This window comes from Bos indicus x Bos taurus, chromosome 18 (genome assembly GCF_003369695.1).
Source record: "Bos indicus x Bos taurus breed Angus x Brahman F1 hybrid chromosome 18, Bos_hybrid_MaternalHap_v2.0, whole genome shotgun sequence".
Taxonomy (NCBI): Eukaryota; Metazoa; Chordata; class Mammalia; order Artiodactyla; family Bovidae; genus Bos; species Bos indicus x Bos taurus.
Genome location: NC_040093.1, coordinates 13,361,168 through 13,383,912, shown reverse-complemented (window position 1 = coordinate 13,383,912; position 22,745 = coordinate 13,361,168). Strand labels below are relative to the sequence as shown.

Here is a 22,745-nt window from a genome sequence, read left to right as displayed (position 1 = left end):
GGCCAGCACTACCCACTGCTCAACCAATCCCTGGCCAGAGAATGGGACCACCTGGGAGTGAGGCAGGAGAGAGATGGGCTCTAGGCTAGGCATTTACAATTATCCTCCTGTTTACATTTCCTGGGGAAAGAGGCAGGCAGGCAGGCTCTAGGCTAGATATTTACAATGAGCCTACTGTTCGCACTTGGAGTTAGAAATAACAACAGGAACAGGGTAAATAACTGGACTTTGTCTCCTGTGGACACTTTAAGATAACAGTCACAGCAGGGACAGAGACAGGCTAAATTCTGTTTGAGTAAAAGATCAAGAGGTCACACATTTCCCATCCTTGGGGCAAGGGAGACACAGCACATGTGCAGAAAGACTCCTTGGGGAGTCAAAAAGGAGGAGGTGCCAAACCATAATAGGCAATGCCAAGGCCCTCCATAGACCTCTGGGATGAAACCCATCTTGGAGAAAGTTGCGCATCCTTGTTGGGGAGGGTTCTAGGGCAGGTCAGGTGTGAAAAAATAAATCAGATAATTGGCCAAAGGTAAACAAAGACCTGGGCTTCCCAGGTGGCACTAATGGTAAAGAATCTGCCTGGTAATACAGGCAACGTGGGTTGGATCCCTGGGTCAGGAAGATCCCCTGGAGGAAGACATAGCAACCCACTCCAGTATTCTTGCCTAGAGAATCCAATGAACAGAGGAGCCTAGTGGGCTACAGTCCAAAGGGTCCCAAAGAGTGGGACATGACTGAAGCGACTTAGCACACATGCTTAAAGACCCAGAAGAATTGCACTGTCTACTGTGTTCCTCCTCGTTAGTGGGGGAAGCCCACACGCTTTCTCTCCAGGTGTGCATCTCTGCCTCGCTTCTGTCTTAACTAAACAAACTGTTTCTCTGTGTGCTTTCCCACTTGTTGTACTCTGCCTCCAATAATAAACCTTGCATGCGTTTTCACAGTTTTTGCCTCCTTAAAACATTTTTGCTTTCAAATGGAAGTGAGAGACAGGGAAATTCTGCTTCTAGCCTCTAGCCCTTTGTGATCTGGTGGCTAGGGTACCTGGTTTTCGCCCAGGTTGCTGCTGCTGCTGCTAAGTCACTTCAGTCGTGTCCGACTCTGTGCGACTCCATAGACGGCAGCCCACCAGGCTCCCCTGTCCCTGGGATTCTCCAGGCAAGAACACTGGAGTGGGTTGCCATTTCCTTCTCCAATGCATGAAAGTGAAAAGTGAAAGTGAAGTTGCTCAGTCGTGTCCAACTATTCGCAACCTCATGGACCACAGCCTACCAGGCTCCTCCGCCCATAGGATTTTCCAGGCGCCCAGGTTACCCAGGTTCAATTCCTGGTCAGGGAACTAAGATATCACTTCAAGTCACCACTCACTGCTGCCTCTCTGAGATTAGGAGGCTTGAACCAGCCAGGACCTGCTTTCTGAGGCTGGTGAAAAGCCAGGATGAGGACTACAGGGCGGAGGATGGAACTAACATCTGGTATTAACAGCAACCAGTTTCCCTGGCAGCTCGGCGCTAAAGAATCCACCTGCTAATGAAGGAGATCCAAGTTCGATGCCTGGATCAGGAAGATCCCCTGGAACAGGAAATGGCAACTCACGTGGGCTACACTCCATGGGGTGGCACAGAGTTGGACACAACTGAGCAACAAACAACAACAACAGTTAACAGTGATTCTCTCTGGGCAGTTAGAAGCCGGCTGAATTTTACTCTCTTCCTTTTAAGTTCATTCTGTCTAAATGTTCTAAATAAACCTTGACTTATCTTTTAGTAGTTGTAAGAGGATCAAAGTCATTAGGTGAGACAGAGGCAGGAAGGAAGGAGGGAGGGAGGGAGGGGTAGAAAGAGAGAGGAGCTTTAGGAACTGGAAAATCTAGAATAACTGGCTTTGCTTGGTGCCCTGTCTCTCCCTCTCCCAGCTCAGAGAACCTTTGCTCCTGAAGTTTAACAGGGAAAATTCATCAGAATCCCTGTGGCCCCTAAACTCCACTTCTGCTGTGCTCCAAATTCCTACCAGAATGAAACCGGTCTGGGCAATCTGATCGCAGCCCAAGATTGGAGCAACAACCTTGGAAATAAAGGCTAGGTTTGCAACAATCCCTCTGAGGCAGATGGACAGACCAAACCTCAAAACAGCAGCAAAAAATCCTGGAAGAATTCTGACCCCAGGAACACAACCAGGAACACCGCCTCAAGACCTTCAAGGCTGTAAAGACCGTTTGGGAGGCGAGGATTGAAAACACCTCCAGGAAAACACACTTCCCATGAGCAGGGTCACAAATCTGGGAGGCAGGGCAAGTCCATAGACAAGTTGGATAATAATTACAAATAATGGGCATTTACTGGCCCCTGCCTGCAAAGTCTCCTTACTCCTCCCAACAGCCCCATAAGTAAGGGTGTTTGCACCATCCTCCAGAGGAGGAAACCAAAGTTCCAAGAGGTGAACTCTTGCGCCCAAGATTCCACAACCAAGTGGTGGCAGAGCTGGGCTGACAGCCAGGCTCACCCACTCACAGCAGGGCAGTCCTGGAGTCTACAGATGTTCAGACATCTGGACCATGCCACTTTGAACTGCCTCGAGACAATTCAAAGTCAAGATTTCTTTCCTGTCCCAACCTAAGGACTCCGGGATTTCCCTGGTGGTCCAGTGGTTAAGACTCAGTGCTGACAATGCTAGGGGCTCGAGTTCAATCCCTGGTCAGGGAACTAAGATCCCATGTGCCATGCAGCACTGCCAAAAGATTTTAAAAGAAGACGAAAAAGGAAAAGAAAGAAAAGTGTTCTAACCTGGGGACTCTGGAAGATGCCAATCTCTGAAATGTGTCCAACACATACACACACACACACACACACACACTCACACACACACACACACACACACTCACACATACACACACACACACATACACACACACACACACACACACACACACACTGCTACGTGATGTACGGCACCCTGACTTGGTGTTCTCTCCTCCTACAAGACAAGAAATCTCAGCTGGCATCAACCCCCTCAGATCCCTAGGTGTGCGCTGTGCCATAGAAATTTCTCTGACGATGATGGAAATGTCCTGTACCCATGCTCTCAAGTGTGGTAGCCACTGGCCACATGGGGCTGTTGAGCACTTGAAAGTGGCTAGTTCAAGGAACTAGGTAATTTAAATTTATATTTAAATAGCCTTATGTGGCTATGGGCATAGCACAATCCTGGACCCTCCAGCACCCAGGTCATGCCCCAACAGAGCTCAAAATTACACTTGGTCCCTCCCACTTCTCCAGCTTCACCCCCCAACACACAGCTCCTCCCTGCTCGGCCCTCCATCCTTCCAGGATTTTGCTGACTCCTCAGTGTGCCTCAAGGGCTGTCTCAGCCTCCAGGCCTTTTGCCTGTGCTGTTCACACTGCCTGGTATACCTCTCCCCAATCCATCCCACCACATTCCTCCTCCTACTCTAGGTCTCAGCACAGACATGCCCTCCTCCAGGAAGTCTGCCCTGCCCCTCTGGCTGAGTAAGGCATTCCCTCAGGTTCTCCCAGGCCCCGAGGCTCCTCCATCCCAGCATTGATGATCACTCTGTATCGTCATTGTCTGGGGATGGGCCTCTCTGTCTCACACACACACGCGCGTGCATACACACACACAGACCTGTGAGCCCCCGCTGTGGACCGAGGGCAGAGCAGGAGCCGTCTGTCATTACCATGTTCTCAGCATCACTTGGCCCAGGGCTGGGCATAGGGTGTGCATGTTGGAATGAACGAACAGAGGGATGTTTTTGAACAACTATTCTGAGCGCTTCAGAGGGAGCCAGCCACAGGTCAGATTCCATCTCCACCTGCTGATCGACTTGCCTCTCTCCTTGAGCCTCAGCTTTCTCATTCCATGAAACAGAAAGTTATGCATGGTGGATATGGGATGAGGTATTGGGACAAGGTATTACCGACCTCCTTGCCTGGCTCAGGGGGGATTGCTCAATCCGAGGCTGCTGTGACTGTTGTTTTTGCTGTTATAATTACTGCCTTGCTACTGACAGGGAAGAAGAGATGTAAAGGGGTCAAGGGAGGAGTCTTGAGAAACCCTAGGAAGTTCCTCAGTCACCCTGGAAAACTGGTTCAGCCAGCTTCTGTGCAGATCATCCTTCATCTGAAGGAGTACAGGTGAGGCCTTGAGCCTACGGAAAAGGGGTGCCAGGCTGGGCCGGCCTCAGCCATGTCTCAGAGGCACCCCGGGATTCCCACTGAGCGGGCTCACTTCGGATAGCCAGGGGCCCACCCTCGGGCCCCTTCGGTGTCCAGTAGGTGGCCCCTTGGCATCTCCATAGGACACCAAGATGGAGATTCCTGCTGGGTCCCAGCACGCCTTCCCCAAGAGCCTCCTGCTCTCAGGTAAGGAGGAAATGTACCCCCAGTGCTGAGGGGAGAAGGGGTTCTTAGCCCAGGGGCTGAGGTTTCCTCTTGAAAGAGGGAAAATTTGTCAGGGGAAAGGAAATTATGACATTAAGATGGGAGGGAGGGACAGAAGAACCACAACCTCATCTCCATTTAACCTGTGGAGTTTTCTAGAATGTCAGGGCCACGAAGGCTGGAATTTACTTCTGCTTGATTCCCTGCTGAATTCCCAGGGCTTAGAAATCTAGGGAATTTTATTTTCTTTTATTATTGTTTTGGCCGTACCATGCAGCTTATGGGATCTTAATTCCCTGACCAGGGGTTAAACCCACACCCCCTGCGTTGGAAGTCTTAAGTACTGGGCCACCAGGGAAGTCCATAAGGAATTTTAGACATATCATATATAACTAGTATTGTAGCATGAACAATATATTGGTCAAACAATTATTAGTTAGACAAATTAATAAATTAGTTCAGAGAGTCCATGTGTTTGGAGGCAGATCACATACCATCTCCAAGCCAAAAAACTTTCTGGACCAATGGGATGGCAGATCTGTGACATTCATACCTGGGTTCCCACTCTTGCACCCAGAACAGATATCACTAATCAATCCCAGCACTGCTGCCAATGAGCAGCACTCAGAGCCTGCAGTTGAGGACCTATAGGGAGGAGAATGCTATGGTCCCTGCCCGACACTTCTGATCCCAGGCCTCCCATGTAACCCCACAGCCTCCATCCTGGCCCTCTGGGTCCCCCAAGGCTCCTGGGCAGCCCTGCGCATCCAGAAGATTCCGGAGCAGCCTCAAATGAACCAGGACCTTCTCCTGTCTGTCCAGGGCATCCCAAACACCTTCCAGGACTTCAGCTGGTACCTGGGGGAGGAGGCCAATGGCGGTACAATGTTATTCACCTACATCCCCAAGCTACTACGCCCCCAGAGGGATGGCAGTGCCATGCATCAGCGAGACATTGTTGGCTTCTCCAATGGCTCCATGCTGCTACGTCACGCCCAGCCCAGCGACAGCGGCACCTATCAGGTAGCTGTCACCATCAACCCTTCCTGGACCATGCGGGCCAAGACTGAGGTCCAGGTGGTCGGTAAGTGTTGGGCACTGGGGGAAGAAGTGGGGAGGCTAGTGCAACCTGAGCAGCCACCAAGCTCTGCGCAAACATCTGGTCCTCTTTTTCCTTCATGCAACACATATTGGCTGAGCACTTACTCAGTACCAGCCCTGAAGTTGTCATTTAATCCTCTGGTGCATTAACTAAGAACACATCTATTGAATGCTTACTTTGTGCCAGACACTGAGCCGGACCCTGGAGAATGCACCATTCATTTATTCTTCACATGCATGAATTCATGAAATGTGTATTGAGCACCTACTGTATGCCTAGTCTTGAGGGATCTATGTTCATAAGTCAAGAATTTATTGGGAATTCCCTGCCAGTCCAGTGGTTAGGACTTGGCACTTTCACTGAGGCGATCCAGAGTTGATCCCCGTTCAGGGAACTAAGATCCCACAAGCCTCACAGTACAATAAAAAAAAAAAATGTATTGATGAATCTACTCTGAGCAAAACAGAGATATGGTGGCAGAGAACAGCAACAGCTAATATTTCCTAGGTACTTGTTATGGATCAAAAACAGCTCTAAACACCTGCCCTAGAACACAACTTCTCAATCTGGGCACTGTTAACATTTTGGACTGACTATTCCTTCGTAGCAGAGGCTACACAGTTCTGTGCCCTGTCAAGTATCTAGCACCTTCCCTGGGCTCTAGTCACTAGAGGCTAATAGTGCCCTCCCAGTGCCAAATGTCACCCCTGTTTGAGAACCACTGCTGTTGCTGCTGCTGCTAAGTTGCTTCAGTCATGTCCAACTCTGTGTGACCCCATAGACGGCGGCCCATACCCTATATTAATTCATGTGTTTCTTTTCTCAGAACTCCATGAACTATTATATGCCAATTATATCTCAATAAAGCTGGGAGTGGAATGACTTAACTTTTCCAGGCAGACTTGGTCACTCATCACCTAGGTCCCCACAGGACTCTGCTCGTCCCTTTACCTTTGTGATTGTCATCATGGGTTCTAATTTATCACCTTAAGAACTTGTCTTGTGGCAATTCCCTGGTGTTCCAGTGGTTGCAACTCCTTGCTTCCACTGCAGAGGGCACAGGTTCGATCCCTGGTTGGGGAACTAAGATTCCACACGCGCATCAGTGCGGCCAAACAAACAGACCGCAGAGTAAGATAAATGGAACATACGCACCCTTTTATTTTTTAATTAATCCTTACTGAAGTCTAGTTGCTTTACAATGTTGTGTTATTATCATTCCTATTGTACAGAAAAGTGAATCAGCCATACATACATCCCCTCCCTTTGGAACTTCCTTCCCATTCAACTCACCGTTAAGTAGAGTCCCTATGCTATACTATTAAATGACTTGTTATAGGTAAATGCCAGCTTTACCCATAATAACTCATTTAATCCTCACTGCAGCTCTGCTAAGTAGGTAACATTATTAGATCCATTTTACAGATGAGGAAACTGAGGCACAGAGAGGTTAGACTTGTCCAATAAAAATAAATAAATAATGATGTGATCTAGAATAGGCTTTGCTGAGAAAGTAGGCAAAAGAAGGAAGGGAATCCTGAAGATTTCTAGGGCAAGAGTTCCTGGTAGTGGGAATAGCATGTGCAAAGGCCCTGAGGTTAGACTAGTTTGCTGTGTTTAAAGTATAGACAGATGGACTCCATAGCTAGAAGACAGTGAGCAAGTTGGGTGTGAGGTCTGAGAGGTAGACAGGGGCCAGGTTCATAGGCCATGGCAAGACTGACAAGAAGCCATGAGAGGGTTTAAACAGGAGAGTGATCGGATTCACAGCTTAACCCATCCATTGGGCACAAGGCAGGTTGAATCTCTGTTTTATCCTGAAGGTTTGAAGCAGGGTATCACGCATCTCACCATCAAATCAGCAGCAGAGATGGGACTCGAATGCAGTGCCTCCTGAATTAGACACACAACTGCCTCTGCAGGAGCTAAATTCCTCATTCACTCCTCCTTCAGCAAGCACCCACTAAGAGCCACCTCCTCCAGGCCTCCTCTGTGTCTGGCCGGTGCTGGGCAGTGCTGGGGATGGAGTGGTGACCGAGGCACACTGACCTTCCCCTCCTGGGGCTCACAGCCCAGTGAGGGAGACAGATATTAACTTCATAATCACACACACCTACAATAGAGTCTTAGGCACAGTGCAGGTACTGGGAAGGAAAGTGCAGGAATTATGAGATTGTAAAGAGGGATGTCAGGGAGGTTGCCTGAAAAGGTGATCCTTCAGTTTGAATGATGATCGACAGTTTCTTCTTCCTTTTTTTTTTTTTTTACTACTTTTTGTTTTGGTTGCTCTGGGCCTTAGCTGTGGCATGCGATCTCTTAGTTGCACCATGTGGGATCTAGTTCCCTGACCAGGGATTGAACCCAGGCCCCCCCACATTGGGAGCACAGAGTCTTAGTCACTGGAACCACCAGAAAAGTCCCCTGGAAGTTCTAATTAGAGAAGAAAGGAGCTCTGGAAGGTATATGGGCAGAGGGCTCAGCCTGTGCATAGGGCCTGGGGCAGGAAGCTGCAGGGCTCATGAATTAGCTGGCAGGAGGCCATCATGGCTGAGACAGGGCAGTGAACAGGGGGCATCCTAGGAGGCCAGCACTGCAGGATAAATTTGAGCCAAGGTCAGGGGCTTCCCTGGTGGCTTAGACAGTAAAGAATCTGCCTGCGATGCAGGAGACCTGGGTTCGATCCCTGGGTTGGGAAGATCCCTTGGAGAAGAGAATGGCAACCCATTCCAGTATTCTTGCCTGGAGAATTCCATGGACAGAGAAGCCTGGCAGGCTATACAGTTCATGAAGTCATAAAGAGTCAGACATGACTGAGCAACTAACACTTGGGTTGTAAGGATAGAAGCTCTCTCCAACTGACTCAGAGTGGGGGTGTCTTGTAGAACCCCAGAGGTAGCCCCTGGGATGTGGGCTCTATATTAGGCCTGCATTCACAGCTGCTTCTTCAGAGCCTAGAACAGGGCCAGTCACAATGTTGCATGAATGTATGGACCAGGCGCCCAGCCTGGAGGGTGGGAAAGGAAGCTTTGCGAGAAAGCAGGTTCTCCCTCCCCCTCCAGGGGGTGCCATCTCTGGTCTCATCTCTGCTCCAGGGCTCCATTCTCCTCTCACAGCCAAGGATTCCTACCAAGACACTACACGGGCTTCTTTGCATATTCTGAGTCTTCTCTTCCAAGATGCAGAGATAGGGAGAAAGGGAGCTGGAGAGACAGACAGACAGAGAATCTGGTTGGCCCTCTCTGACCTGTGGGTCTGCTTCCCCTTGAGTCAAAGGCCCACCCCTTTTCCAAGGAGATGGGATCAAGTACAACAAACCAGAAGGGGAGCTGGAGATGACGGCTGGGAAGATGAGCCAGGACTCAACAGTCACAAGGTAGACTTTATCCTTTTGTTCATCATCAATCTCCTACTGCCTAGAGCATGGCTTAGCACACATGAGCAGCTCAGTAAATATTTGCAACCCCACCTCTGATTTATGAAGCACTTACTACTTGCCGGTACCTCCAACTAAGTGCTTTGCCAACCTCACTTCATTCCATTCCCATAAGAACTTTGCAGGTAGCCCTGGGATGGTCCCCATTTTACAGAAGGGTAAATGGAGGCCCAGAGTGGGCCCCAGAGCATGCCTCTGGGAAGGGGAGGAGCCAAGTGCATAGCCCTGTCCCTCCTGCTATGAGCTTCTTACACACGGACTCCCATGGAAGTACTGAGGGGTCCCCGTGGAGAAAGCAAGCAAAGGAGGCAGGGAACGGCCTTGATTTCAGAGGGCTGAGCACAGGGAGCAGGGAAGCCAGGCAGTTCAGCCCAGCATGAAAAGAATAGCAGAGGAAAAGGCAGAGGGAATTAGGGATAGGCTTGGCTGGGAGGGTCCTCATGTTAGGGTGGGTGTCCTCAGCCCCAGACATTTATATTGGAGGGCCCCAAATTCAGCCCCCCAACCTAGGTGGGAATGGAAATGGCCAACAGCACTTCCAGCATCCCAGGTAACTCACACACTCAATCTCTCTTCATCATGAGGGAGTTTGGCTGTAACCGAAGCCAACTCCGACTGGCATGTGCAGGAAGGTGTTTTAAGGGTTTTTTAAAAAATATATTTATCTTTTAAGTTTATTTATTTGGCTGTGCCAGGTCTTAGTTGCACCACATGCGACCTTCTAGTTCCAGTATGTGGACTCTAATTCCCTGACCAGGGATTGAACCCAAGCCCCCTGCATTGGGAGTGTAGCGTCTTAGCCACTAGACCACCAGGGAAGTCCCCAGAAAGGGGTTTAATAAAGCTTAGCATGTCTAAAAAAAATAATACACATCAATTTATTTAAAACTCAGAAATAGACTCACAGATATGAAAAACAAACTTATGGTTACCAAAGGGGATGAGGAGGGATAAATGAAGAATATATATATAAAATAGATAAACATTAGGGATTTACTGTATAGCACAGGGAACCATTGGAGAAGGAAATGGCCACCCACTCCAGTATTCTCGCCCGGAGAATTCCATGGACAGAGGAGCTTGGCAGGCTACAGTCCATGGGGTCGGACATGACTGAATGACTAACATTACTACAGGGAACCATAGTCAGTATCTTGCAACAATTTACAATAAAAGAATCTGAAGTTATACAACTAAAACTAGCCCAACGTTGTAAACCAACTATGGTTAAATTAAAAAAAAAAAAAAACTATAAAAAAAATAAAATAAAAAGGGTAGTACATGTTCGCAGGACCTTCCCGAGGCTAGAAACAAGGAACAAGGTATAAATACCCTTGATGGAACTGCTCCTACTGGAGTAGCCATTGCCCACAACATCTGGGCCCCTGGGGCCCAGAACCCCTGCCTGAGGGCCCTTGGAAGGCTGCATTCATTCATGTATTCATTCAATGAGCATCTACATCGAGCACCTACTGTACGCCAGGCACTGAGTTTACAGAAGGAAAGTACAGAGATCACTGCTCTTGTGGAGTTTATACGTTGGTGAACGTGCCGGCTCCAGCCTCACCATCACAGGCCCCACGTGGTACCTGCATCTCTGGCTTCACATGGACCCATCTAAATCAGGGAGCCTGGCTCACATGACAGGTCCCCACGGAAAAAGAACCTAAGAAAGAGAGTCTCTGGCAGGACTCCCAAGGCGTATGATTCACAGAAACACAAGCGAAGGCTCAGAATGTGTAGATACGGTAAACCATCCCCAGTTCACAGATGACAATACTGGGGCTCAGAGACGGGAAGTCAGTCTCCCGAGGTCACACAGCCCGCAAGCAACAGCAACTTGGCTCAAAAGTACAGAGGGGAGCCACAGTCCCAGAAACCTAGTCATGAGGGTTTGGGGCCTTTGAGAAACTCTGCCCGGTTTCCTCAGTCTTCAGGCCCTTTGGTACCCATGGGGATTAATTGTGGAGCCTGACTGCCCCTGACTGACCATGTACAGTGTGTTTCTCACACAGGTATCGTCTATGCCCTCCCAATCATGGCGTGATGATCCCCATTTTACAGATGGGAAAACTGAGGCACAATCTGAGTAACTTGTCTAGGTCATCCACATAGGGAGAAGCAGATGCTGGACTGGAACCCGGGCTAGTTGGCTCCAGAGTCTATGCTCCTAGTTAGGTCTTGATTCTGCCTGGGCGTTAACAGCTATCATCGTAAACTAACTATATGGAGTCAAGGGTTTAGTCCTGACCCACAATGCAGTTACAGAATTAGACACAAAACCTGCCCTTGAGGCCCTAGCTAAACCCAAAGCCCCCCCTGGCTCAGGGAGTTCTTTCCCACTCAGGCTCAAGTTTGAGCTGCCAATAATGAAATTGAATTTGGTGAAAGCAAGACAGGCTTGAGAGTGGCCAGAGAATGGAGAAGGGGAACTTCTACTCTAAAAGCCTCTTCCCTCTGAAGGGAGAGGCGTAGGGGGAGTTTAAGGGCTCCAGGAAAGAGGTGGAGATTTCAGGGGCAGCTTGGGCATGTGCAGTCACCATGCTCCTTTGCACATAGCTCTAACTGAGCCTTTGTTTTAGTTAAGTCACCTCTGACTCTTCAACCCCATGGACTGCAGCCCACCAGGCTCCTCTGTCCATGGGATTTCCCAGGCAAGAGTACTGGAGTGGATTGCCATTTCCTTCTCCAGGGGATCTTCCTGACCCAGGGATCGAACCCAAGTCTCCTGCGTTGGCAGATGGATTCTTTACCACTGAACCACCAAGGAAGCTAATTTTGCCTAGCAGAGTATAAATCCCCTCTTTGGCCAGAGATCTAACGAAACAAAGGTAACTCTCGGACACCTCCAGGTCTCAGTTGCACAGGTGCACTCATGGGGTCATGTCAGAGCCAGTTTTGGGGCGGTTGACCACTGTATATCTCTTAGCGCACAGCTGCAAAGCATCGCTGGAAGATATCAATTGCTTTGAAGCAAACACGAAGATAAATCAGAGCAAGTGTTCTTCAGCTCTCGGGGCCTGGTATGAAAACACAGAGATAAACGAGGCGAGGACAGTCGGCCTTCTTGGATCTAGCCAGTTCAGTCTGGTTTTGTCTCAGGTCTTTGCAGCATCCTGTTGATAAAACACAACTAACCTGTGTGGTTTAAAAAAAAAAAAAAAACAGTTTCTGTACCTGGGACCTGGACTGCATAGACTGCATAACACGGGTGTCAGTATGACCTTTAGTGAAATGGCCAAAACGTTCAGAGGTTTTGTTCCTATGTCTGTAAAATGGGGACAACGACATCACCACCATCACAGGATCCTTTAGATCCCCAACATTTTTGGCACCAGGAATGGGTTTCGTAAAAGACAATTTTTCCGTGGCAGGTGGGGTGGGGTGAGTAGTTTGGGGATGATTCAAATGCATTACTATTATTATGCACTTTATTTCTGTTTATTATTACATCAGCTCCACCTCAGATCATCAGGCATTAGATCCCAGAGTTTGGAGACCCCCTGCTTTAGAGGACTGCCTTGGCAAGTCCATGTGAAGCTGCTACTTTTGAAGCTGTGGAAATAAAGGATAACCAAAGGAGGAAAACAAAGGCTATTAATTCAGAGCTTGTGTATAGCAGGGGCATCATCCACTATCCCTTGCATTTTGGCAGAGACTCAAGGGCAGGCAGAGAGGTGGAAAAGCCTTGGAATGAAAAACAGGAAAGGCTATAGGTGTGTCTTTGTGGGAGGCGGTTGGCACAGAAAGGCAGGACACCCTAGGTGATTGGTTACGATACGTGTTTGGCTTTCTCTGGCTGGCCCTGAGTTAGAAAGGAGGGACAAAAATTAGGGAGGCTGTTAGTTAATCAAGTCCTGGCCATTTGGCACTGATTGTTACAGAAGGTATTGTTCAGCTTCCTGCGTTGTCACTAGAGATAGAAATCTGGCTTCCTGTAAGTCTGACTTTAGCTAGCTTCCTGGGCTGTTTGTAAGAGGGTTAGTTTCCTAGGCAGTTTGCTGTACCTTGTGAGTCAGAATTCTGTTTTCAGAGCTGGTCTGACAGTTGTCGGTTTGCATACTGGTCTCTCAAAGCACTTTTTCGATGTGATTCTACCTTATCAAAGATCAACATGGAGGGACTTCCCTGGTGGTGCAATAGTTAAGAATCCACCTGCCAACACAGGGGCCACAGGTTCGATCTCTGGTCCGGGAAGACTCCCACATGCTGTGGGGCAGGTACGCCTGTATGCCGCAAGTACTGAACCCACGCTCTAGAGCCTGAGAACCACAGCTACTGAAGTCCATGCGCCCTAGAGCCTGTACTCAGCAACAAGGGAAGCCACTGCAATGAAAAGCCCTCACACAGCAACGAAGTGCAGACCCCGCTCCACAACTAGAGAAAGCTCCCATGCAGCAACAAAGACCCAGTGGAGCCAAAAATAAAATTAAAAATAAAAGGATCAACATGGATAAATCTACTCAATGGAAGACCCAGATTTTTTGTTAGTAGAACTGAGAATAGATGGTCCCAGAGACCAGTGAAGAGAAAAGCCAAAAGAAAAGAAGTTTCAGTCCTGGAAGAAGAAACAGAATGTGAAAAAATAAATAAATAAAAATTAAAAAAAAAAAAAAAGAAACAGAATGTGAGGCTTGGGTCCAGCTACTTCTTGCTGTGGGACAAACTCAGTGGTATAAAACAACAACCATTTTATTATGTTCATGATTTCTGGGATCCAAGAATACAGAGAGCTTCGTGATATCCAGCCTCAGATGAAAGGCTTCAAAAGGCTGAGCTTGGCTCAAATGCCGGAAGCCAAAAGCACCCAGAGGTGTCTTCATGTACTTGCTGTCAGCTGGGAGCTCAGCTGGGGCTATCAATAAGCTCATTGATCCTATTGATCAATGCGTCCTCACCAGTGTGACTGCTTGGGCTTCCTCACAACATGGTAGCTCGGTTCTGGGTTCATGATGGGAAAGCATGGAAAGAGGAAGTGTTCTGGAAGACCACAGCAGAAATTCCGTGCCTGCTTCCGACCTAGCCTTGGAAGTCACACACCTTGATCTACACCGTATTCTTCTGATTTCAAGTGAATCACTAATGTTGGCCCACATTCAAGGGAGGGAGATTAGACCTTCCGCTAGATAGGAGAATGGCAAAGTCATATTGAAGAAGGGTGTTCGGTTGCAATCAACTTCGGAAAATACAGTGATTCACAGGCTGGCTCTTCACAAGCTCACTGTCTATAATAAAAGGCAGAAAAACTTCCTTGGTGGTCCAATGGTTGAGAATCCGCCTGCAAGGCAGAGGATACCATTTGGATCCCTGGCCCGAGGAGTGTTCACATGCCTTGGAGCAACCAAGCCTGCACACCACAACTACTGAAGCCCTCGCACCGAAGAGCCCTGGATGCAGGACACAACGAAGACCCCGCACAGCCAAAAATAAATGAAAAATTTTAAATACAAAGTGTTTTTAAAAAATAATAAAATAGAAGGCAGAAAAGATGGCCAAACATAAATAAAATTTTAAAATAAATAATATTTTTAAAAATAATAAAATAAAAGCCAGAAAATATAAACAAGCTGTGGAAATCATGTGAATCAGGAAAGTTTTCTGCTACAGCAACAGAAACTGCTTCTGGCTGATTTAAACAGAAAAGGAACAAATTCAAGGATCCTAGACAACTCAGAGAGTCTCCAGAATGGCAGGGAGCCAGGCTTGGAACGTGTTGTTTGTTGAATTGCATGCTCAATTGCTTCAGTCGTGCCCAACTCTTTGCGATCCTGTGGACTGTAGCCCACCAGGCTCCTCTGTCCTGTGGGGATTCTCCAGGCAAGAATCCTGGAGTGGGTGCCATGGCCTCTTCCAGGGGATCTTCCTGACCCGGGGATCAAACCCGTGTCTCTTATGTCTCCTGAACTGGCAAGTGGATTCTAAACATCAGGCTTTGCTACCAAGAAGGACTGGGATAAAACAGATGTCCAGATTGAGATTAAAGGCTGGAGGTCCTCTTGGAGGGGGCCAGAGTGAGGTAAGGCTTGGTCCCAGATCTGGCATGTTGAGTTTGAGAATCCTACGAGTCCTTTATGTTCCTGACAAAACACAGTGCAGAACTTCACCCTTTTCCTGGAAGGATGGAGGCGTCATCAGCTGAGGCAAGAAAAAGCCAGTAACTGAAGCAAGGGTGGGGCAGCGTGTCATAAGGTAGGTATGGGATGTGCTGAGGTTGGAAGAAAATCCTAGAGAAGCAGAGATTTTGAGGTGGGGGGAACCAAGATGTTCCATCTGGGACATGTTGACTTTTCCGTGCAGCAGAATCAACCAGACAGTTGGATGCTCAGATCTGAAATACAGGAGAAAGCTCTGAGCTGGGAAGATGAAATCACACTTCAGTGTTCTATGGACTGTCACTGATACAGTGGGGAGGGTGGTGGGGAGGCCTTCCAAAGAATCACATGGCCCTCTCCCTCTCTCTTTCTCTCACTCCCCAGAAAAGCCTAAGGAGCTGCCCGTTACCAACCCGCCTGTGAGTGCTGGGATTGTGGCTGCTATCGTCATTGGATCTCTTGCCACTGGGTGTATGTCCGTCGGCATCATTGCCTATCTCCTGGTGACAAGAGGCTGGAGGGCTCAGAACCACAGGTACAGGAGCCCCAGCCCTCTCTCCTTCCTGTCAGTCTGCTCCCCCTGCCCTCTTGGATCCCCTTGATTCTTCTTCCCTAAGTCACATCATCCAACTCATACACAATCTCATCCATCCTGGAACCCCTGAGGTGGAGAGGATCTTCCTACCTTGTATTAGACAGAATTCTGCATTGCAAGGGACAGAGACCTTACCTTTATATTGGCTTACCGAGTAATAAGAAACATTCTTGTCCTATATAAGTGAGCTTCAGGTATGGCTGGATCCAGGGGCTCAATTCTATCAAGAAACTCTGATAGAATGTAGACCTCTCAACTCTCCTTTTCTCTACAGTCGCTCCATTTCCAGGAAGGTTCTCCCCTTAAGGTGTGACAAGATAGCTCTCAGTGGCTCTAGCCTTATATTCCAGCTCAGCCACCCAAGCGGAAAAATAGTACCTTTTTCCTGATAGTTCCATCAAAAACCCCAGAGCTGCCTCTCACCAGCTTAACTAAATCACATGTCCTTACATGAAATAATCACCATGGCCAGGTCTTAGAATGCAAAGTTGAGCTACTTGTATAACCCTGGAGCCAGAGAGATAAACCTGGCTCCACATGATGAAATGGATTGAGAGTGGGGAAGGTTCCTCAAAAGAAAACCAGATGTAATTGCCAAAGAATGGGAGTGGATGGCGGGCAGGCAAAGGCATCAGATGGTGCTTACCTCTGAGGGGTTGGGTAGGCAGGAAGAGGGAGAGGCAAAGACACAGAGAGAAGGGGGAGGAAGCCTGTTTTCCCAGGGAACAGTGTATTCATGAAAAATTCCTTTCTCATGAGATCAGCCTCTTCAGAACTTTGTCTCCTATCTTGATTCTGAGTTAAGATGTCTAATTTTGCTTCCACTCAGTAATCCCTAGAAAATGAAAGCAGTAATTCTGTCTCCTCCCTCAACTCTTCCTTATGTGTTATAGCTTCCTGACCTTCAAGATTTTGTTTTCCCTGAATATGTTCTAATTTAGGGGTGGCAAACAGCTTTCACCTCCCAGCCCAATTCCGATCAGTAAATTAACCTACACATATTTGTTGAGGACCTGCTATGGGCCAGGTACTATTCTAGGCACTAGACAGCTTAATGGAAAAGGAGGTGGGGAGTCCCATCTAAGTTAGTGAGAAAAGATGCTGCGATGGATTAACAATGTCTGCCACAGTCATATCAAAGGAAGTGGAGGCACATGAGCCATACCTGCTAGATATCCTTGTCATCTCAAAAGTGATACTTTGAGGTGATGGGGGACGTCTCTGGTGCTCTGGTGGTTAAGAATCCACCTTGCAATGCAGGGGATGAGGGTTCAATCCATGGTCGGGGAACTAAGATCCTAAGCCTGTGTCCTGCAACTAGAGAGGCCTGCACGCCACAACTAAGCCCGGATGCAGCCAAAATAAATAAGTAAATAAAAGGGAGCTACAGTCCATGGAGTCACGAAGAGAAAGGACATGACTGGACAAACACACACACACACAAACACCATAGTTTGCCAGCGCCTTAGAGACTAGAAGTCATTCAACAAATGGCACCGAACTGGCTCATGAATGGCAAAAGTTCTCAAGATAGTGAACCTTACCTGCCTACCTTGTAAGCTCCAGAACCAAAGCTAGACACCGTATAACCTGACCCTCTGACCAGCTTCCTTCCCACAGGGCCAGTGATTCTAGGTAAGTTTGAAACATTTCAAAATCTAAAAAAATTTTAACCTTTTGATGACATTTTTAAAGTTATGATATTTTTAAAGGCGTTGAATCAGATGGGGAAAAGAATTCCTTTTTCTTCTCTTTCTGCATGATTCTGAGAGCGGTAAATGAACACCTTGATCGGGTTTTTTTAACGCCTTTCTAATGCTTGCTATCTTCTATGAAGAGAAAATCAGCAACATATGGAGCTATGAATCTAAACCATTGTTTGACTTTTCCTTTCTCACTTTCTATACTTATGTCCAGCTGTATGGATCCCATGGACAGAGGAGCCTGGTAGGCTGCAGTCCATGGGGTCCCTAGAGTCGGACATGACTGAGCAACTTCACTTTCACTTTTCACTTTCATACATTGGAGAAGGAAATGGCAACCCACTCCAGTGTTCTTGCCTGGAGAATCCCAGGGACGGGGAGGCCTGGTGGGCTGCCGTCTCAGGGGTCGCACAGAGTCAGATAAGACTGAAGTGACTTAGCAGCAGCTGTATGGAGTTGTACTTTCATTCACAATGTAACAGCTTCCAACTGGTCTCCCTGTTGCCACTCCCACCTGCACAGTCTGTCTCCCGTTCTCCCGTTTAGCAGCCAGAGAGTCTGTTAAAATTGGTCAGGGACACCCCTGGTGGTTCAGTGGTTAAGAATCAGCCTTGCTAGGCAGGAGACATGGGTTCGCTCCCTCGCCTGGGAACTAAGATCCCACAGGCAACTAAGCCCGGGCGCTGTAGCTACTCAGCCAGCAAAGATCCCACATGATGCAGTGAAGATTCCCCTGGGCTGCAACTCAGACTCGACAGAGCCAAATAAAGAAATAAATCAGTCAGCTCTGGTCCTGGAGTCAAGGCCAAAGTCCACACCATGGTCACAAGACCCAGCTCAATCTGCCACGCACCCTCTCGCCTCCCTGACCTCACCTCTTGCCACTCTTTCCCTCACTCTCTCTGCCCCAGCCACACTCCGCTCCTTACTATTCCTTTGCTGTCCCGGCTCCTGCCTCAGGACCTTTGCACAGACTGTCATCTCTACGTGGAACTTTCTTCTCTTGATTTCTGCACACCTGGTCCCCCTGGCTACTCCAAGCCTTTGCTCAGCTGTCACCTTCTCAATGAGGCACCCCAAACCGCCCTGCCTGAAACTGCACACACACACACATACACACACACACATATACCACCCTCTGCACACACACACACACACACATACCACCCTCTGCCCCCTGCAGTCTTCATTTTCCTTCATCCCACTTTTCATTCCCTGATGTTCAATGTCCCATCATTTATTCTAATCCTCTCCCTCTCTCCTCACTATGGCGTCCACTCCAGGAGACCAGGTGTCTTTGTCAGTCTTGTTCCCAGCTGTGCCCCCAGTGACTTCAACAATGCCCAGCCCGTGGTCAGTGTTTTTATAAATATTTGTTTAGTGAATTAATGAATTCATGGTAGGGAGGTCACATACTTTTTAAATAAGGGTATTCAAAAGAGCCGATTTAAAGAGGAATATTAAGGAAATCATGAAACAGGTAGGTGGAGCTGAATCGTTCAGGTGGTCTGTGTAACTGACGAGGTTAAGGATGCCCTCTGTAAAGCAGCGGCAGGGGAAACCTGAGGAACGACTGTGAGCCTGGGGATTATGGGTGGAGAAGCTGGGATGGGGCAGAACTTGTCCAGGGTCATTCTGAAGCGGGGATCCTCTCTCTCTCTAGGGCCTGATGGGGTTTCCAGCTTCTCTGAGTCTCTCTCCAGCCACCTGAGCATCTTTCAATTCTAATATCCTTTCCTCCATGTGCCCCCAGGATAACAGCCACAGAGAAACCAGAGCTGGGCCCCAGTCATCGTGCTGGTAAGCCAGAGACACCTGTCTCGCAACCTGGCTCTCCTCAGGGCCCCCTCCTCCTCTGCTTCCCAGCCAAAAACCCCCTTGTGGTCCCCAGTTTGGGGCCTCCCAATCACTTCCCCCACCCAGACCTTGCTGGGACTCCCCAGATTCAGCCCACGGAGTCAGTACATTAGCGCTCACCCCAAACCTGTTTCTCCTCCTTTTCTCAGTGTCTAGTACTCCTGTCCTCTACCACTCCTGTCCTCTACCACCACAACACTGCTGGCTCCTGTCCTCCAACGGGTCACAACCCAACCCAAGCTCCATCTTCTGGATCTCCCAACCCAGTTCCCCACTGTCCTCCCAGCTCCCACACTCGCCTCCACCCCATTTCTGAGCAGAGTCCTTCTATATCTCTGACCCTGTCTCTCCTCTGCTCAAAAACCCTCTATGGCTCCCTAGTACCCTTAGGACAAAGTTCAGACTCCTTAACATGACTCTCAAGGCCCCTCATTAACTGGTCCCCTCTGTCTTTCTTGGCTTCATCTCTCATAAGTAACATTTCCATCTCCAAAACAATACAAAGAAATATATATATATATATATATATATATATATATATATATTGGGGTCGCCAAGAAGTTCATTCAGATTTTTCCATAAGATCTTACGGAAAAACCCAAACAAACTTTTTGACCTACCCAGTGCAATCCAGACAGAGGAAACATAGTCCCTCAAACACCAGCATTCTCACCGCCAGGCCTCTGCACACCCGCGTTCTTGCCTTTGTGTGGCTCTCACTTCTCTTGCTATTCTCAGAGGTCCCCTCCTCCAGGAAGTCCTCCCTGACCCCCCTCCAGGAGCCCTGTGGGCTCCCCTACCCCAGCTCTGCACACTCTGGGTCATCCCCAACTGAGGACAGGTTTGTCTCCCCCACTGAACCATGAGCCCCAGGAAGGCAGGGCAAGGCCAGCGCTGCCTCAGTCACTACTGTGTCCCCAGCACAGGGCTGGGCAAGAAGAGGGCTTAACACAAATGTTAGTTGCAGTAGCTGGAACGGACCTGTGGGCCACCTGTCAGCCGGTTCCTCCTCTTGTCCTCTGCTTCAGGTGATGACAGCATCTATGAAGCAATACCATCGCCAGTCCTCCTGGTGTCCCCTTGTGACACGGGGCCCATGAACACTGCCACAGTAAGCCCCCGCCCCTCTCCCCTAAAGCCTCCTTTTGACCTGTTGCCTCCCTTCCGAGTGTGCTGGGGCGCCCAAGGGTGCCTTGTCACACAATTTGGGAACTGCTGTTCCCTGTCTAGGCCACTCCCTATTTTAAAAATATAAGCCAAAGAAATTAAAAGGAAACAGCACAACACAAAGACAGTTTGTCTCTGGGCATGGAGGCTGGTGGGTGGGTTTTATCTTCTTCTTAGAAGTGTGGCAACTTAAGACAGGATTCTTATAAGAGGATTTTCTACACTGAGCAGATATTTCCTTTACAGGTGGAAAGGGTTGCTTAAAGTAAGAAATGAGAGAGGCTGGGGATTCCCTGGCGGTGCTCTGGTTAAGACTGCACTTTCACTGCCGAGGGTGCAGGTTCAGTCCTTGATCGGGGAACTACGGTCTCACAAGCCTCCTGGTGCAATCAGAAAAAAAAAAGAAATAAGAAGAAGGTGGAGGAGAAGGAAAAGGGACTTAAACAGTTAAGACTGAAAGCTTAGACCCACGTGTGTTGACGGAGAGGCTGAGCATTATCTGGGTGATTGTCAGGCCATTGGCTGCACCTCCCATGTAGCCATTTCTCAGAGGAGAACACTGAGTACAGGGAGGTTAATTCCCTTCACTTAGAGGCCTGAGAGTCAGGGAGGGGCAGTGGGGACCCGGAGTCCAGGTCTGTCCCGATACCACAGGGCAAAGGTGGGGGGTGTTAGGGTGCCGGGGCCCTGGCTCACCTCTGTTCTTCCCTTGCAGCCGCCAGACCTGCCTCTGCCCCCGCCCCCACCCCCACCCCACCCCCACCCCCACCGCCCCCGGTGCCGCAGCCTGAGAACCACCCCTACCAGGTACGGAGCTGGAGGAGGGGGGAGGGGTCAGGAGCGCCGGGCTCGATGGGCGGGGCTTCCTTTCCGACCCCGCCCCCGACTCCCGAGCTCCCGGGAAGGAAGTGCGCAGCCCCCTCGCCGAGACTTCCCGGGCAAGTCATTTCCCGTCTCCGGGACGAGGGGCGGAGGAGGGGTGCGTTACAGTTTGTTCCTGCGTCAAAGGAAGCCAATGCAGGAAGAAATGAAGCCCAGAGAGGGGAAGGGCCTTGCCCAGGGTCCCACAGCGAGTCGGGCCCCACCGCAGGGCGCCCCCGTTCCTGGGCCTGGGTCTCAGCCAGTCGCCCGCCGTCTGCCCCTGAGCTTCTGCCTCCGTCTGTGTCCCTGTGCGTCCTATCTTACGTTTCTCTGTACGTGTCTCGCTACCCCTGAGGGGTCTCCCCACCCCGCCCCCGGGTCCTTGTGATCTTGTGTCTCTCCCTAACTCTTTTTTCTGTATTCTGCACGGAACTTGGTTTCTCTGTCTCTCTCACTCTCCTTGTTCCTCCTTTTCTGTGTCTCTGTCTCCCGCTGGCTCTCACCCCCAAACCACAACAACCCCTCCGTCTCTTTCCCTCCCCTTCCCCACCAGGATCTGCTGAACCCCGACCCTGCCCCGTACTGCCAGCTGGTGCCCACGCCCTGAAGGGGTCCCAGGTGAGGCCAGCCGGGGAGAGGAGACGCGTCAGACTTCCCCCGGGCCTTGAACCCGCAGAAAAGCCTCCGCAGAGACGCAGCACGACTGGGACCCCGGGGCTGTAAGGTCGACAAGATGGACGCGGCCTTGGCCTAGGCAGCACAGCAGGACGGTGACGGGCCTAGCTCCTCACCCCGCAGCCAGCGAACAGCGCGCCCTGAGGTCTGGCCCTCCAGCAACCTGGCCTGGGCCCATGCCTGGGAAAAGCAGGCTCTTGCTACCCCCGCTCCACTCCAAAGCCCCCCAGAGGGTGGTCTCAGGCGTGCTTCCAGCCAGACTGCACAAGCCCCTGCTTGGCCGGGCTCCCTCATCTCACCCCACAGTGCCCCACCCAGCTCTGTTGACCTCCCTAGAAGCCCCTTCCCCTGAGCTCCCCACCACACGTGCCCCAGAGCACAAGACACATGACCGCAAGCTCCGGCTTCACGAACCTGTGGCCCCAGAGGACAGTCCAGGCCAGTTTCCATGGCCGCCAGGGCCCCTTCCCTGTCCAGGCAGATCCAGCCCCTTTTAAAATTCAGTTTCTCAGAACCTGTGACCAACTTCTGCCCATTTCCCGCCGCACCCCCAGTTCGGGGCAGCCACTTTCTCCTTTACCCCCACGTAACCCTGTCCTCAATGTGGGTTCCATCTCTCACCCTCTAATTTATTCATTCATTCAGCAATAAAAAAAACTGTGTGCCCTGCACAGTTCAAAACAAACATCCCTGCTCTCCTGGAGGGTCACTCTGGCAACAGAGAGTCAATAAACAAAATAAATAACATATGTGGTGTGTTGGTGGGAGGCATGAAGAGAGAAGGAGGGCAAGTGTGTTGGGGAACTGTGTGTGTGTGTGTGTGCACGCACGCACATGCACACACGTGCTCAGTCACTCAG

General features: G+C 49.6%; 1 protein-coding gene across 1 annotated transcript; it reads left to right on the top strand.

Moving 5' to 3' along the window:
• The first annotated feature begins 3,673 nt into the window (after positions 1-3,673).
• On the top strand, positions 3,674-22,632 carry CEACAM19 (carcinoembryonic antigen related cell adhesion molecule 19). Its single transcript, XM_027515525.1, has 7 exons — positions 3,674-4,382; positions 5,116-5,484; positions 15,412-15,562; positions 19,079-19,125; positions 20,211-20,293; positions 21,065-21,156; positions 21,764-22,632. Exons 1-7 carry the CDS (start codon positions 4,328-4,330, stop codon positions 21,771-21,773), a joined length of 807 nt encoding a protein of 268 aa, XP_027371326.1. The 5' UTR covers positions 3,674-4,327; the 3' UTR covers positions 21,774-22,632.
• Positions 22,633-22,745: the final 113 nt, after the last annotated feature.